Below are 18,527 nucleotides of genomic sequence, written 5' to 3'. Positions count from 1 at the left end.
TTTTTTTTTTCCCCCCCCCGGGAGCCCTCAGTTTAGTTGTCCATATTGTACTTGTGTTTTAGCCAAGATTCCTTCTCCATCATACTGACACTCCGCTACGTTACCTAGCAAGGAGTTTTGTTGTATAATTAATATACACCCTGGTGTACTTATACATACACATAAACATGGACATCTATACATCCCTTTCCTCTTTCTTCTCTTCTCTTCTCTTTCCTCCTTACATCTCTGCCTTTAGTGTACAGCTAGAATATAAATTGAATGAAACCTCTTGAGTTTACTCATATGATTATTTCAACTTAATTCAAGAGGGAAGGAGCCAGTGCAGTGACTCATGTAGGCAGGGGTGCAGACCCTGTGTCTGCCTGGCATTCTCTGTCTTTGTCTTGCATTAACTCTCTTGTACCACTGGACTGCTCAAACTCAGGATTTCAAGAAGTCCACTAGAACAGACAGCTGAAGTCACATTCACAATGATTTATTAAGTTTGGGTTATAAAAAAAAAACCGCTATGATGTCTTCTCACAGACAGACCAGAACACAAGCATTTCAGCTAGAAAAACTGACTACAAAAATTCATTTATGATATAAAACTTCAGTTTCTTTTCTGAAAACACATTTCGTTTGAAGTGCACTGTCATATCCCACAAGATAGGATACCCTTGGGCATAAATAACATAAAACACATGATAAAACATAACGCCTTAAGTCAAAATATATTTGCTTTTTCAGGTAGCTCTGCAGAGAAAGCAGCTAGTTAAGCAAATGATATTTCTATGAATCATATTTGTTTATACAACAAAACAATATAAAGACTAAATTCACCAGGAGCAGAAGGAAGCACCATTCCATTGACTTTAATGAAGCTATGCCTGTTTAAGCCAGTGGTGAAAATGCCTTAATTCTGCAGACAATAAAACCGTGCCTTCCAAATAGAATGACATTTTCTGAGTAAGGCTGAACCCCTAGTAATACAAACTCATCCTTGGGAATCTTTCTGCAGGTTACAGAACACTGGAAATTAATGGGTAAGTGAGCAAATACAGTGAAAATCTTGTAAGGCAAATCTCAAAAAAAAAAAAAATACACTGTTCATTTTGTCAGCTGAAGTTTGTTTTTTACTGGTTTCTGATATTAATTTGTAATGCACTTGTAAATGCACGTCCTTTGTAAAAAAAATAAAGCCTCAGTGTTATGATGCCTCCTTGCAGCGCTGCTGCAGGTGCAGCGAGGACTCACTGACTATGGTCCTGACCTTGGGGATGCACAGAAACTCAGTTTTCCTCTGAACGATGAAGACGACTTACCTTGTGTTTCCTTTTGGATTTTGTGGATGGTTTTTCAGCTGCTGGGGTAGGGGACTCTCGAGATGGTCGCCTGTGTTTCACATTTGTCTCTCTTGGTTCACTTTTCACAGACGTGGTCTCAAAAGGCTCTTGTCCAGGTATCCTAGAGAGTAAACTAAGGTCTATTTTCACCCACAGAGATTTGAGTTCTTCATATTCTCTTAGTGGGGACAGAAGTTCATTTTGGACGACTGGGATAGGAGAGAAGAGCTGCTCCTCCAAGTCATTGCTGGTCTGGTCAATGGATGTGTTGCTGCCATTGCTAGTTAAACTACTTACGCTGAGGATGTTACTGCCAGAGTCCTTCACTTTGACGCCATTTCCAGACCCAGTGCAAGCTGGCAGTACCTTAGCCTGCAAGCTCTCCTCCTGGTCTGTATTTGAGTCAGAAGTAGATGAATCTGTTTCAATGAATTCTCGGGACTTAGGGACAATTTTGCTGGGGCCTCGGTACTTTTTCTTCTCTGAAGTGAGACCTGTGCTAGTTCGTGGTTCTTTCCTTGGAGCTGTCTTCCCAACTGCTGCTTTAGTTCGAACCTTTGGCTGCTCGGGGGGTTCCTGTGTGTCTTTTTCTTTGGGAGTGTTGCTGGTATTATTTGGTTTGGGCCAGTTATACTCTTCTACACTGGAAGTCCTTTCTACCTTTTTGGGTTGTTTTTTCCCAGTAGTCCTTTGTGAAGTTGGCTCATTATGAGCTGGTGACTTCTGCTTGGAGCTTTTTGCCTCTGGGGTTTTCTGGGCAACCCGCGGCTTGGCTTTCTCTCGGATGGGACTAAGGATCGCCCGGTCTTTGGAATCAGTTGGAGGCAGGCTGCAGTTGAGCTTCCCTTTGTTTGGCCCTTCGGCCTGCTGGTTGCTCTGGGCCTGGGAGCTGGTCTCGCTGTGAGGCTCATTTTGATTGTTGATGATGGTCTTGTTGTGGGGGTTCACTTTATTTAGCCATTTATCCAGCTGCCATTTGTTTGTTGAGGGAGGTTCAGGCTGCAGTTTGAAGAATGACAAAAAACAAATCTCAGACAGAAGCAAAGCTTTCCCCTTTAAATGAGAATGTTTTTAACATACCCTTTTATTTCAGCCAACTAGTGGTGACTGCTAGTTTTACGGGAGTATTTATGGAGTATTTATGGTTAATTAGGCTTCCTTATCTGGTTTACAATGTGGCCCTGGAGAAATTTAATACAACTAAAAAGTTTAGCTGGTCCCTGAAGACATAGTTTTGTCATGTTGCCTTTCCTTAGTCCCAGCTGAATACTGTGTCAATAAAATCTTCTCTAGCTACTGGCAAAAATCTAAATATTTCTTTAAAGCAATTCAAATGTAGGCCAGAAGGATTCTTCCAAAAGTTAGAATGAGTATGTGGGTCATACACATAAAACTGTAAAGGGAGAAAAAAGTCGACAGCATCGAACAGCACAGAACTCCAACATTTTCCTAACAGGGAGCAGGATTTCACTCCCTTCCATGATTCCCCCTCCGAGCCCCTGCTGGGGAGGAGCTGAGAGCGTGGCTTTACCTCCGGCGTGGCACTGCGCGACTCCTCGTTGCACTCACTGTCACTGGAGCTGCTCTCGCTGTCGGAGTCGGACTCGGAGCTGCTCTCGGACTCGCTGGAGCTCCCGGAGCCGCCGCTGGAATGGGCCAAGCCAGGTGCGTGTGCCGCTGGCACCGGCAGGCTGCTGCGGGGAGAAGATCCTCTCGTGTCAGTATGCTGCTTGTCTTTTTTAAAGTGTTGCCTTGGGGGGAGCCACCAAGCGAACCCTGTTCACACCGCCTTGCCTCAGTGCCAACTCCCTCTCCTGCAGTACAGACCCAACGGAAACTCCAGTGGCCATGCCACCATGTAGCCACCGAAGGAGCTGGGTGGGTCTATGCTTCACGGGACACACTGATAATGGTGTTAATAACATTACCATCATCATCACCCTCAATGAGAAACACTTCAGTGTCACAAGCCTCAGCTTATTAGCCCAATGATTGTGAAAACTAACAATCACACTTAAATAATTCATTAATGGAATCATGGTTTCTTCATTTTTTGCCAGTTCATTTATAATTTATGATCAAAGGAAGGACATCAGGCAACTAATATTGGACAGGGCATTTTAAAAATTAATTTTAATGAATACTTTTACACTGCAGCATACAAAACCTACATATTTTTGACAAGTCTCCAGGGACTGCCCAAGAATTTTTTATTTACAGCTGTTTTTTCTCTCATGTTTATGATAATGCAGTGAGAAAATGGCATTCATGCTGAAAATAAGCCTCTCTGTGAAATCTATTTTTCTGCGTGTTCAACTGTCCTCCAAGATGTATTTATTAGCAGTTCACCGGCTCTCATTGTTTTTCTTCAGCATTCATTTTTAAACTGAGAGGTTGGATGACCGCAGTTTTTAGCACTACAGAATTCTGCTAGTCTGAGTCTTTATAAACTCATCTTTAATTTCAACTTTTTTTTTTTTTTTTTTTTTTTTTTTTTTTTTTTTTTTTTTTTTTTTTTTTTGGTCACGGAGATAACCATAAGGTTTTATGTCTCTTTGGCTGATCTATACAGAGACTTTTGATGACTTATTTTAAATTTGTGAAGCTGACGAAGCTGACAAAGCAAAGTGTTTGAAAATTGACACCATTTGCTAGCACTCCTTTATGGATATTCAATACTTCACCTTAATATATCATGTGCTGTGTGTGCCCCATATTGAGTGATCTAGAGATGTCTGGAAATTATAATACAGCTTTGTCTTAATTTCTGCTATCTGATTTTCTACTTTCCTCTGATAAAGATTCAGGTAAGCCAGGTACACTCCCTCATTCCCCTTTCAAACTCAGATGCTATATCTATTAAGATGCCCTCTTAAAAAACACAGTAACCAAGAAACTGGAAGTTGGATAAGCCAGAAAAAACTGATGTGTGATCCTCCTCTGCTAGAGTCTTTACAAGTGTTGCCATTGGCTTCTGTGACAATAATAGATGGTCTTTAATTTTCCTCTTACGGTAAGCGACTTTCTCTCTCTCTCCTTGTTGGTAAACCTATCCCTTACACCGCAGTTGGTAACATAACTGTCTCTTTGAGCATTGCAATGGCCCTGCAGTGCCCATTGACAAAACAGCTTGGTGCTTTAGGGTGCATTAATGAAACAAAATTACTCACTTGGGTAATTGCTACAGATCGCTAACTTTGTTGCTCATTAAGTGCATATACTTTTTTTTTTTTTTTTTTTTTTTTTTTTTTTTTTTTTTCCTTCTTCTAGGGGCTCTTCACTCAACTGACTCAAGTAGAGCTACTTAAAAAATTTCAACTGGAAGTAACAGGTAAATCAAAAGAACAGATGCTTTTAAAAATATGGGCATTTCCAAAAGTATTATAGAAAAGTATTATGGAAAAATAAACGTTGCTACATTAAAGAATGGATCTTACACTTTGTATTTAATGTCATTGTTTTTGGAAACCATTTGTGCACTTATTTTTCTTTCTTTATTCTTCCTTTTCAGTGAAGCCCAATAAAGTGTAGGGAAATACATTTTCCACTTTTTTACAGTAAACAAGGAAACAGAACAGTGGAGAAAAAGTGAATGTGTTTGTAGGGAAGTTTGCCTTTTAAATCAATGTCTTGCAATTTTGGTCTCGTATTTTCTATTTGGAAAACACTAAAAGTAGATGAAACCTGAGTTTTCCTACTTCATTGCAATTGTTTCCGAGAAGAAAGAATAAGAAAAAAATAGAAAAAAATTCAAGGATTCCCAAACCGAGGAGGCAAATGGGACAATTCCATTCTAAAATACAGAAATGAAGCATCAGCCTTGAAAAAAATGTTATTTGTGGAATTATCAGAACAATGAAGTTGTAACTTGGAAGTAAATTTTTCCCTAAATCTGTGAGCTTCACCTGTCTCACTTCTGTTCTCTGTTTTCACCCCAAAATGGAAGTGAACATGGCAATACTGATGTTTCAGCCTTGCTGAAATCTCCAGTCCCCACAACCCTTCTCCTGTTGTGAAGACAAAGAGATGTTTAACCCTCATCAGCCTCTCCGAGAGCTCAGGCCCGGGCATATGGCACATGCCAATGCTGCAGAGAGTAGCAGGGCCCATGGCTGCACCGAGCTGGTGGGGCATCAGCCACGTCCCCCGTGGCCCAGTTCCTGCAGGGAATTAACACACCTTTGTAGCGGGGCATATAAACCTGCACCAGACTCCTGCAGAGACCAAGCTCCTTGCCTGTGGTGGTTTATGCCCAGGCAACCCCCCCATGGAAGGATGTGTGGGGGCTGCACACACGTCTGTGCAGATCTGCTGAAGAAAATGCTCTGTTGTCAGTGCTGGCAAGTTTGCTCTCATTAAGATAACTGATTTAAAGAATATCACCTCTTATAATAGATCAAAGAAGGAAAAGCCAGTGTCCCAGCAGCTAAGGCCAGACCTTTCTAGCCTTTAAACACAACCTACATCTTTTAGCACTCTGGAAAAAAACTGACACTGTAGCTGGGATGCGCTTACACAAAACAACTGGAGTTGTACTGTAGCAGACTACAACTGTCTGACAAAGAACTCAAAGGACAAGAATAAAACCATGGAGATAGATGGCAGCTCCAACCTGGCCTTATTTTCTTTCTTTCTGCATACCAGCCTCAGAAAGAGTTATCATATGCCAAACATTACTGAATAACACAGTTCAGCAAGCTTGCAGGAACCAGACAGACTCAAAATAATGTTTTTCATACAAAACACAATGAGGTCATATTTGTCTTTCATCTGGGATAATAAAATTATGCCTTGGCTCCATCGGGTGGTTTCATGCTGAAGGCATCATTGCTGATCTACATTTTTAAAGTAGAAGTATTTGTATGCTTTGCAAAACAATCAGATAAGACCCAAAATGCCTTTCCTAGCATCTCACCATACTAAAGATAGAGAGATCTTCCACATAGCTACATGCACAATCAACTTCTAATCATCTTGTTCAGCAGAACAGAAGAAAATTTACAGACCTTTCACATACAAGTGCATGGAAAAAAAATCTTTGCTTCCAGTAAAATGAGTTTAGTGGAGAGATTCTGGGTTTTCTTTTTTTTTTTTTTCCTTAAATAAAATGTGCATTTTAGTTCAAAAGAACAGGTTGGTTGCACTCTCCCCAAAGACTTCTTCAGCTTTAAAGTTAGATCACGTTTTAATAGATGCTGGGATAGATTCTGCAAATGTGCATTCAAGCAGGGGTTATACAAATAAATTGGGCTTCTTCACATAAGTATCAACTACATGAACTGGGGGGTTGCCTCTCTAAGAGACTTTCAAAGCCAGCTTTGTTGTGTTGCTAAGATCCAGACAAGGAATGCCAGCCTGGACAAGGTTTAAAATGGATTTAAAGCATTTTATCATCAGACACAAGTTCTCAAAGTGACTAAATGGGGCAGGAAGCACTGGTATTTGAAACTCTTGAATTTTTATTTCCCAGCAGGAGATGAGCACTCATATTGTTTCTCAGTGTTTGGGTGGACAATGTTTTCATTTCATTTGAACTGAAAAAAATATTAATAAAAACAATGCTGCACAATGGAACACAGTACTGTTTGGGTATATAACACTTAGAAGAAAGCCAGTTCATTATTATCGCTTGAGATTGGAGGCCCCTACTGAGACCAGTGACCCGCTGTGCTGGGATCTGTGTAAATACATGGTGAGACACAGACCTTGGGCCAAAGAGCTTGCAATCCAAACACACAAAGCAAATATTAGAGGTATTACAATCATCCTCATACTCAGTGCAAGCCTGTCACATTCTCTAAGTGCAAGGCCTCTCTACAGTTAATAGAAACATCGGATTCGTCCCCCCTTTTAATGTTGTTCTCCCCATTTTCCAAGCCCTGTGCTCAGCACTTGAGCTGAATCCCGCAGGGCAGTCAGACGTGCTCTGCCCTGACCCAGAGCCCTGACCACGGGTGGGCTATGGGGGAGGAAAAATGCACACGTGACTCCACAGCAAGGACCCCCATTACTCAGGCCAGTAGGATCAGCGTCTGCTTACCGCTCACCAAAGTAGCTTCTCCTGTGCCATGGAGATGGGAGACACTGGAGTGACACCCATACTGTAGGTGGGATGAGAACCATGATGATGTCTCTAGCTGCCTGCAGCTGGCAAGCTGGTCTCCTCCCCGCTATCAAGCAGTGAAGCAGACAGAAGAGACCTGCACATCTGGAAGCAATTTGGGAGGCAGCTCTTCTGCAGCACTTTTACCTGTCTCCCTTCTCCTGCTTTTGCAGCACACAGCGCTTCCCCTGTCCCTTGCTGCTTGCCAGCATGATTGTGCACAGCGTGGGCACAAATTGTGAGATGGAAAATGTCTTGAAGGAAAGGACAAACACCAGTATCACCAGTACCTGCCAGTGGTTTTCAGCACTTGAGCTCAAGCTTAACTACAGAGCAGCTGAGACTTGCAGGTGTGTGGCTGCTGATGGCTCCCGGTGAGCAACTGCATCAAGCTCATCACACACCAACTATCTTTCTGTCACTGCAGTTCACTGGTACGGGTGATCTGCTTAAATTTAAGTGTCTCCTGCAGCGCGTCTGGTTTTTAACTCATGGGTTATTTTTCCAATGCCAATTAAAGCAGACATGGCGTTATTATGTGTCTGGATTATTATGCTGCCTAGAGAACTGAGGGCCCAACATGCAGCTTACACTTTTGTTGTTGTTGTCATCTAGACTATTATATTATTTTCAACACATCATTTACTCTACTGTTGTAATAAATTATTTTCAAGATTAAACCTGGTAGTTACAACAAAGATAATGTGAAACACTAAAACTCATTAATCTCTAATAAGAAAAATAATAAACTTTTTACCCTGTAAATACATATGTAAAAAAAGTAATATAATTTAGACTATTGCAGTGAAACTCATCAAGGAACAAAAATTCCTAACAAAGCCTTAGCTATCTCCCTGAACTTTTCACCAATTAGATGTAGTCATGTCAATTGCTGTGAAGAGAGTTTGGTAAATAGACGGTGCCCTCCAATAACAGGTTTATTCATTCCAACCATTCCTTTTTAGGGTAATGATGAATTGGCCACTTGTTCCATTGCTCTACCCAGAAATCAAAATGTAAACTTGGAGAAAGCAGAGTGCTGCTGGGCAGTGGGAAATTGGAGATGGGAAATGACCAGTGAGTCAACAGTACATCAATGCTGGCATCGCACAAGCAGCAGCACTCTACAAAGGTATCTTTACTGCACAGACCTGTTTTTAGGGAAAACTCAACCAATGAAATCTGGAAAAGGGAAGGTCTATGCTGGAAAAGTGACTACAGACTTGACAGAGTGGTTGATCTTCCTGTTGAGGAACTGGATTGGGACTTGGATTAATTTTGCTTTTTGTCTGAGAAGAAAATACGTCTGTGCATCAGTTCCTGCTGAGTAAAAAGAGACTGTGTTGCCTATCATTAATCTGGCTTGTCTATTTAAAAAGCAAATTCCTCAAAACAAAGACTCTGATTGCACAGGGCACTGAAAAGTGAGCACCCAGCTCTGCATAGGACTTCTGTGCACTACAACACACCACAGCATCTACCAGAGTAGATGGCAACACTCACTCTCGGGGAGATACTGATGTTCTCCCACTCACTACACTTTATTCTGAGAGAAGAGATGGAGGAACAAACCAGCTTCAGCTTTTCTGAAGCTAGCCTAATCTCTCCTCCAGAGTTCTATGGGAAAAACTGTGAACCCTAGGGGCACTACTAGGAGTTACTGGGCTCACTGAATGCTGTGTAGATGTTCAAAAAAGGCTGCTTCATTATTCTAGCAGATAATAATAGAGCAGCACCTAGCAGATTAATATTTAGTGTCAGAATTTAATACCATAACTGTTCAATAACGAAGTTTTATTTCTCTTCTATTCTTATACCATTATCAGGAAGTAATATTCTCTTCTAATTTGAAAGGGAGCTGCCATTTTTTTCATAATGAATTGTTCATATCTACATCTTCAAACTTATATATGACTGCCATTAGATTGCTTTTTAAAGAAAAGGATTGCTCTGAATGATTTGTTCACTGCCTTTCCATTGGTTAGTATTAAATTATTTATCATCTGGCTGGTAGGATTCAAATCTAAACTTTCAAAGATTGGGTTGACACAGGAACTGAAAACGTGCATCAAGGCCTTTTAAAATATTAATCAGCACCCAGGTCAATGAAATGAAGTAAGGTGTGGAAATTGTTACTTTAGCTAACATTAGCACACATAGTAAGACATCACTTACGATGGCTCTCTCGTGTCAAAACACATGGAAAGGGAAAACCTCTCTAATATGTTATTCAGGATGTGGCAGCTGATCTGCCTGTATCAGTCCTGAACACTGTAATGCAAATAGGAGTTCTGATTTATTTTGAGGGGGAGGGTAATTTACAAGATGTTGTATGTAAAAAGCCACATTCTCATTTTATTGTGTTCAAAAGTAACTGTTTTAATCAAAGACTGTTTATAACAAGGTTGATAGTTACTGAAACAGATTTTTTTCATATACATATAACCCTTTTATACTTCCAGCTTTAAAGACCATAAAAAAGGATAGTAAAGATGAAAGAAATAAAAAGAATGACAGAGCTAACTCCTATGAGCCACAATCTATGTCAAAGCAGAACTAAAGTGATTGACAGCTTGCATTAGTAATGAATAGAGTGGGGAAAAGCTGCCAAGAATCCGTAACAAGGTCAAAGCCTTCCAATCAAGAATTACATTAGCCCCAAATCCTAGGTGGAACTGCGTATATACATCTGCAATGTGACTTTAACCATGGTACTGTTTCCACTGTCCTATTCTGACCCTTTTCCAGGTTTTATTCCTGGGCTACAGTAAGTTCTGACTCTTTTATCACACCTGCGATAAAGAACAGGTGTAACATATCAAACTGCCTGTGAAATCATAAAAAACAAACAGAAGAGGAGGAATTTTAATGGCACATCCCTAACGGTGCACATAAAAAACTTTCTGAACTATTGGTATGGTAATCACTCTCCTTCCAATTTCACAGCACTCTTATACATACTTGACATGGAAAAGAAGGGGATTTTGCATATTAAAAGCAATATTGTATCCATGATTTGTGCACGCATCACTCTGCTCACCTCAGAGTTTGGAAACAATTTTGTGAGCATGATATTATTCAGGGAATGCAATGTATGTAGACTTTTTGATGTACAATATTTTAGTGAATGGATTCAAGTGTCAGAGAGCATTATTTGTACTATGCCCTGATGTGCTACTGTTTGTAGCATCTGGAAGAACAAGAATACTATCTCTTAGTCTGAGACTCCAAAGGGCCTCATTTGATGTAAATGGATCCATTTTATTATATTAATGTTGCCCCACTGAATCAAGCTAGATATGAGTATTGATACATAAAAACTTATTTATTTTCCACAAAGGACATGCGGAATACTGCGTCTTTCAGTACACTTTGTGAATCTGCTGTGAAAGTTCAGAAGTACATATCCACCCTTCTACTGTTCATAATTTTAAGTTAACAGAAAATGTTTTTTAATGAGTCACTTATTCGCACTTTGATTTTACTTATTTCAGCAGAAAGCCCAAGTGTGGTCATGATAAAAAAACTTTCAGACTGAACCTCTGAAGGCAAAGTGTTGGCTTTTTTCTCATTCATGTATGGCAGAAACTTGGACATGTCACACTGTAAAGGAACTACCCTGGTCATTCTCATTTCTATTTCAGTTCTAACTGAAAACAGAATCCAGCTTGCAGAGCCCAGTAGGAAGAGAACTGGGAGCTATGGGACCAAAACACACTGGTGCAGATGGATCGACATGACACCTCCAAGTCCTCAGCATTTCCAGTCTCATCTGCTATCTGAGGAAAGCTAATTTTACTATCCTGAGCTACCAAGCAGTCAAAAACCATAAGAAAGTAGGATTTTTTTTTTTCTTTCCTCATATACGACAACACCTCTGAGCTTGAAGAGGTGCCAAAAGACATATTCTGATTTTCCAGAGTTTTATAGCACACACAGAGTCATTCACACCTGTGCGCTACGTATAAGTGGCACAACGTCAGCTCAGGAAACCATCTGAGGATTTACTCTCCAGGGGAATCCCCTGGGAGCAGATCAACAGTATAACCACTTCCAGACCAAAGAGGATGGACCAGGAACTCCAGGCTCTGCAAGCCAGAGAAGGGAAAACAGCCTGTTGCAGTCTGTTAAAGCCACCCCTATTTAGAAAAGGCACAAAATTGCTCCAACTGTGGCTATTGTCAGGAGCGTGACGAGTAAAACAAGCAATACAGAAAAGAGCAGAGATAAAAACTGAGTACAATCAGAACAAATTGGGTAATATTTTACTAAATGAGCTTCAGCTGCTCACAAACTGGTAGCAATCTCCATGCATTATACACTGTACAAAGCATGAAACAGCAGGATTGGTGCTAGAGGCATGGCGTGGCTCGTAGGCATGTTCTCAAATGATTAAGGCACAAATAATCCACCTCTATGGAGATGACTACTACACCTTTGTAAATAAAGACAACCCTGTGGTTATAGCATCAGTCTGACACTTCAGAAAACTGGTTCCATTCCTGTGTCTCTCTGGGATTTAACGGGCAAAATAATTCAATTCCTGGAACTTCTTCCCTGTTTTTAATACAGATAGTATTGTGAGACTCCCAAGCATATTTATGCTCATCAGATTTAAACTGTAGGATAACAGGGGCCACAGAAGTACACAGACACTAATGAAAACCACAAGTAGACACTTAGTTTCACTGCTACTGCCATAATAGTAAAAAGGAATCATCGTTATTAATAATGGGCAATTACTCTGAAATAGTTTTTAAAGAAGTATTCCTAAAGGCACATGATGAATTTATGGCACACCACCAGTGCCTTTCATGGCATATAAAGATGTATTTCAGCACACATGACTTGTTTTTTGAACAAGGAGAAACCTGTCTAGTAAAATATTAATAGTGCTGAGTACTGAAACATAGGTATCTTGCTTACAATTTATTTTAAAATAGGGTGAAAAACTCAGTTTGGAGTGAAAATCTAAACCTTCTCTTTATTTCTGTGTGATGTGATCTCCTTTTAAGGCTGTTGATTTTTGCCAGTTACATAATGCACTGCTTTATAGATTAAAAAAAAAAAAAAGGTATTAAATCTTTTTAGGATTAAATGTCATCTTGAAGGATCTTATATTAAGAACAAAGCTTAAATCCTTAAGCAGCATACACCCTTAATTATGACATACGTAGGTATTAAGGAAAAAAAGGTGCTTCTTTGAGTGATAAATGGACCTGAAGATTCTTCACAACATTCACTATAAATCACAAAAGGCCATTAATAAACAGTCAGAAAAAATGACAGTTACTACAAGTATCTGCTCTCATACTTTGCCTAATACTATCAGTGTCATGTTTAAACCTGACATCTTAAATCTTCGACATGAAAACCCTTTAAGTCAAAAGGCTCAGCTATTTTAAACAGAATTTTCTATGCTTGTTATTTTGAATGACAGCAAGAGGAAACAGAGAATCTTTAATTCTTTAACCTTATCTGGCTGAAAATCTTCCTTTCAGCCTTTTTTCATCAACACCAAAATAAAGGGAAGACCCTATTAGCTTCCACACCTACTTGCTGGGATCTTGTGGGCAGAGTTGCCAGGTCTTCCAGAGGGAGCTGGTGGTGCTCAGCACCTTCAGGATGGAGCTCTGTGGGAGTCAAGTCAAAACACCACCAACAGGATTACATCGCCTGCGTGCCTGCTGAGGAGAAGTTCGGAGCCGGCTTTGATTTAAATGGGGCAGACTAACTGGGGTCACCAGAAGTAACAGTTGCAACACTGATGCCTTCAGTACTTTATCCCCTCTGCCACACTGCCTGCTTTCTTAACCCAGGCTGAGAGAAACTGGGATGTCTGGCAGAGGCAGTTAAAATCTGACCTGGAAAGGACTGTGGACAAACACTGTATTCCCCAAGAGGAGTTCAGGAAAAGAGAAGCTGAGTGACTATAATCCTGAGTATAACGTGGGTTTTGTCGATGGGGTGCAGAAAAAAAGTGACATTTTGTCTATTCTTTCAATATGAACAAAATAATTTAGATCTTTAGGATTAGAGAAATTATTTCTTCTTAAAAACCTTCCAGCTAAGAAGCTTTCATTCTGGATACTTCCCGAGTTACAAGAAATGGATTTTTCAACATTACTACCGTCCATTTTTCCTCAGATTGATGAAGGGTTATCTTATCAGAAATGATTTGTTGAAGATCTGCCAACAAGCAAAGGTCAGGAAGACCCAAACCCCTGGTGAATACAGAGGTAAATAGGCAAAGTTTGATCTCCCTTGAACTTTTTATTGTTTTCAACTTGATGATCATTCCTTTAGTAATGTGCAAATGTGTTCTTCACACACCTGCCTAATCTCCTAATGCTCCAGCATGGCATGGTGGTTGCCTGTTACATGAGACCTGAAGCTCTTTTGCTCATGAATGACAAAAATCAGTAGTGAGATGTCACTCTACTAGCAGGGAAGTAGAGAAATATTTTCTGCATTAGAATTAAAAATACATGCACTCTCTCTAATTTTGCCTGCAGTATTTGGGACATCATGGACAATAACAAATGTACATTAACCAAGGATGCAGCTCAGAAGCCAGCCCCTACAGTAGAAGTGAGCACAAATGTTCCAAGAGGCCAATCAGGACTGATTCCTTGCGCAGCAGGGCTCCAAGGTGAACCCCGCCAGTGCTGGCATCCCCTGCAAATGCGCAGGGAGACACAGACACTGTGGCCCAGACCTAAAAGGCTCACCCCGAATTTCAGATCAGTCCTAAGCTGGATGCTGCTCAGTAGGAGCACTGCTTGGCTGATCTCTTGCTCTCTTTTTGCAGAGCAAAATCTACAAGACCAGTCTGTAAGTTCAGATGCTGCCTTCAAAACCCTGGAACAATTTAGCGTCTATTCAAAGCTTTGTTTCTTCCTTTGCTTTTTAAATGAAACAACATCCCTAAATGTTCTTACAAGCGAGTTGTGCAGAGGCTGCTGAGAGAAAACATAGTGTGGCAGCATGTTCCTCCCACCACGCTCAAGTCAGGCTGGATTCCTGCACCAACAGACTGTCAATGGGAGTTTGACATGGGCAGAGTTTTGAAGCTGAAAGCTGTACTTGCTAGTTTTGAAGTGGAGAGGCTGTTATTTTTGAATCTGAATTCATAAAACATCACTTATCATCTAGGTTACAGATGGACTCAGGATCCCACACTTGGCTCCAGAGCTTGGATAACTCACACTGCATATCTGGGGTTTGGGTTCAAGCCCATCTTGAATATAAATTTAGAATGAAAGAAATACACGCAAATACCAGGCATATTATAAGACACTGCCAGCTGTTTTCTTCCACTTACAAGACCATTTCTGAGAAAGCAATGTATTTTTTTGAGTATATGGTGGAACATGGGAGTGATGACAAGCTGGTATCCCTGAGTTCAATGTGAACCTGACCTCATTCTCAAGTTCAGGGTGTCTCTTGTTCCTGACGCATGCCTTCCTAGGCCTCTCAGGCTGCATTCTTTATTAAGTTTGTTGAGAAATGGAACAGTGTGCTCACAACCTTTTTTTGGATCTCTCCTTGAAAAATATCTGTGTTCTATCTGTGCTTAAATGACAGCCTGCTGCTCGTTTTCCAAGAAAACCCATGCCAAAAGTCCGGATAACATTTAACTCACAGGCTGGTATACACAGAGCTGGCCTTGTGGGTCATGTTCCCAACTGAGTAATGGACTCACTATATTATCCCTGGCAAGTCTTGCAGGTTGGAATTTTCAAACAAAAGCAAACAAAATCAACTTTTGTTTTGTGATTTGATTATTTTTTAATGCTACAGCTTATTCATTTTGGTTTATTAATTTGTTGGTCCAATGGTTTTTATGTGCTGCAATTCAGAATAGGTCTCTCTCTAGTATCATGTTTTATATAGATATGGGAAATGAAATGTAAGTCTGATACAATTACGGTTGTATGCCATGCAAGACAATACTGTAAACATGCCGACAGCCTGAAAAGCTGCTTAGCAAAATGATCTTAATACAGAAGGCAGTGTGAAAATGTAAAAAGAATCTATAATGACAACAAAGATTAGCCATTTGCTCTCTAACCTTATTTACAGAAGCAATCAGAGGTATTCAGGTCGAGTTAATGACCCTGTCTCCAATTAATTCAATTGTCTACAAACAACACTGATGCAGTGGTTGTCTCAGAGTCTGCCACATAGTCTCTGAGGGAATACATAGGACTCCATTAAAAGTGACAATAATAATGCATTTATTACCGAAACACTATTGTATTATAAATAAATTCCTGATGTTAAATTATGCTCCACGCTTTAACAGAAATTCAATTACTGAAATAATAAAAAAGACAGTGTATTTGCCAAGTGCTTGGACTATAATTTGGCTGCTTAGTTACCAGCAGTTGGCTGTTTTGCAATTTCTTGTTCATAGAGTATTTCTTTTGAATAAACGCCAGACTTTTTCATACAAATTTCATGAACAAGTTGCAAAATGAAATTTTGAGCTTTTGAATCCAATTATGAAAGACATAACTAAATCTATTATTGAAAAAATATTCTTGAAAGCCCTTCTTGTCGTTGTTCGGCTCTGTGTAGTAATTGAGGTAAGCACAGGTGCTCTTCATTATGGGCCATTGTGCACCATCTGAATTCTGGGAACTGAGGAATTCTGACGGTTTCGACTCTGTTTGTGTGAATAACAAACAGGCGTGATTCGGAGGTTGTTTGTACAAGCTTGCACATCACTCTTCTGGGACTCCTAAGACACCTGCTTACCCTTTTGAAGCCAAAACAGTATCATTTATGTTCTGGCTATTCTTTCTACAATGATTTTTGCAGAAGTAACATATTTCCCCACCCCTCTTCCCTCAGGCTGCTATCAATGGCGGAAGTAGGAACAAAAGAAAACAAGGATAAAGCAATTATCTAGTGGGGACACGAAGCCTTAGAGAATCTCTTTTTGGCTTGATGAGATTCAGGCAAGGAAAACCTTGCGAGAAAAGAAGGAACCGCTCTTCATACTTAGCATCATCCCCCCTCTCAATCAGTTTCCTGTGGTAGGCTGTTAAGCATAAAATGCAATTTATTTTTTTTCTCCTAGCACCAATCTGTCTTCTCTCTTTGGGGCTTGGTCACATATTTATCTTGCCAATGCCTCACCCATTGTCTTCAGATGTTTTACATGGAAGACATGAAGAGATGTGTGCACCTTGCATCCTGCTACGTGAGTGCAAATGAAAAACTGCTGACAGTCTTCTTACTGGATCCCATAGGTGCCTGCAGCCATATGGCAATGTGTACGTGGGTCTGGCTCTTCAAGGGATCACAGACTCTCACCTCCACATATTTCAAAACATGCTGTCTCGACTATATATTTCTGCTGACAGTGATTATTTACTTTGCACTTTTATTTGTTGATGTATTGCTAGTACTTATCAGCAGAGATGTTATCAAAACATCTGGGGATGGAGTGTGTATGTGGAGAGCAGCAGCCAGGCAGCCCAACGGTAGGAAACCTGGAAGGGAACTTCTTGCAGTCTCAATGTTAAACTGAAAGGTACCTTTTTTTCCCTTTTTTTTTTTTTTTTTTTTTCCTGACACTGATTGCAGTGCAACTAAAACTGCCACAGTTCAAGTACTTCTGGGAATATAGCGAGCTGATGGGAGATGCTATCAGACAACACTTCACAGAAGTCAGCAGGCACAAGAACTCCTTGAGCAGGTAAAAGATTCAGATATAATTCAACATTTGCAATATAATTTTTCAGAACTTGCAGCAACCAAAGTTAGATGACTTACTCTTTTAATTAACCCCTGCCAAAAGCCACGTGCAATTACAACAGCACACCTCAGTCAAGTTAAGACTCAGGAAGGGGAAATAATCACATACAACAAACCAGCAATTAAGGAAAAGCAACTACTTTCCTGAACTTCAGGAAAAACAGGACTACAAGAAAGAAGGCTTGGGATTTCAGTGGACTGCAGGGTTGAGCGTTTTATTAGAAACTGGCTGGCAACACTGGAGGAGACCATATTTACATAGCATAAGCATACAGACTTGTAAAGGGGATTGAACTGGCAGTGGGGAACAAATTGGTATCCTATTCACGCTGCCTGACTTCTGTGATGAATGGCAGCATCCTCCTTCAGCCACGGAACCAAAAGGAATCTGAGCAGAAGTGGTATTTCCTTCCAGATATGGGACCAATTAGCCACACACTGGAAAAGGAAAGGGAAAAAGAAAAGGAAAAAAGGGAAAAAAGTGAAGGAGAAGGTGAACGAAGCTGACTCATCAGTCCAAAAAAACTTCAGTAACTTAAGGTGAAGGCAATGTTATTATAGCAGATTACACATTGAATGAAGTTCAACATCAAAACAACATATGCAAGGATGAAAAAGAAAAGGAGTTTTGTTGAGGAAGGTGACCAAAATTATGCCCAGGCTTTCAAGCTCCAAGTCTAACATGGAGCTGAACTCCAAGAGCAACCACAAAACTACAGAGTTTGTATACAGGTACTGTTTTTCACTGGGAGTGTGCCATGTTTTAATACACTGGTGTCAATTATTTGGGGTTTAGGCTTTCTTAGTGGTGACCATAAATGAGGTTTATTTATATTCTGCAACTTGCAAACAAACCATAAACCAAATTCCTGGAAAATGCTAAGAATCAGCTCTGAGAGAAATACTTTGAGTCTCTGGGACTAGGTACAGTCCTGATTTTTGCTGTATTTTGTTCAACTTGTATATTTATGCACTTAGTGCAACCATCCCAAAGGCACTTGCACTTCTGTACAACAATATGCACCTTGCTCAGCTTAGTAGCTGCTGCTCACATGTGGGGGAGCTGCTCATCATCTGAAGAAGAGATATTTAAGTGGGATAGGCACGATAACTTGCCACAGCCATTTTTTCCTTCTCAGTAAAGATGGCCAACATATGATGGGAAATAGACTCTATCCTTTAAAAGAAGGTAAATGTGAGCACTTGCTTTGTGTAGAAGATACCTTCACAGGCCTCCACACCACATCTCAAACCTGTGACACATTGCCACAGTGTTGGACTAGGCAAGACCCATAATGCCAGATGTGGGAGGCTTTAAACACAAAAAT

The 18,527-nt window shown here is 40.3% G+C and overlaps 1 protein-coding gene across 5 annotated transcripts in view; it reads right to left on the bottom strand.

Moving 5' to 3' along the window:
• Window positions 1–18,527, bottom strand: part of AFF2 (AF4/FMR2 family member 2) — a 292,387-nt gene that overhangs the window by 32,353 nt on the left and 241,507 nt on the right. For all 5 annotated transcript variants that reach the window (XM_026848360.1, XM_026848361.1, XM_026848362.1 and 2 more), the window contains 2 exons: window positions 2,860–3,022; window positions 1,308–2,327 (listed from right to left, as the gene is read on the bottom strand). In XM_026848360.1, the coding sequence (XP_026704161.1) occupies window positions 1,308–2,327; window positions 2,860–3,022 (1,183 nt within the window). The remainder of the gene's footprint in view (window positions 1–1,307; window positions 2,328–2,859; window positions 3,023–18,527) is intronic.

Source organism: Athene cunicularia (assembly GCF_003259725.1).
Source record: "Athene cunicularia isolate RWA chromosome 4 unlocalized genomic scaffold, athCun1 chr4_part3, whole genome shotgun sequence".
Classification (NCBI taxonomy): Eukaryota; Metazoa; Chordata; class Aves; order Strigiformes; family Strigidae; genus Athene; species Athene cunicularia.
The sequence above is the reverse complement of the archived record's forward strand: the minus strand, read 5'-3'. Positions and strand labels throughout refer to the sequence as shown.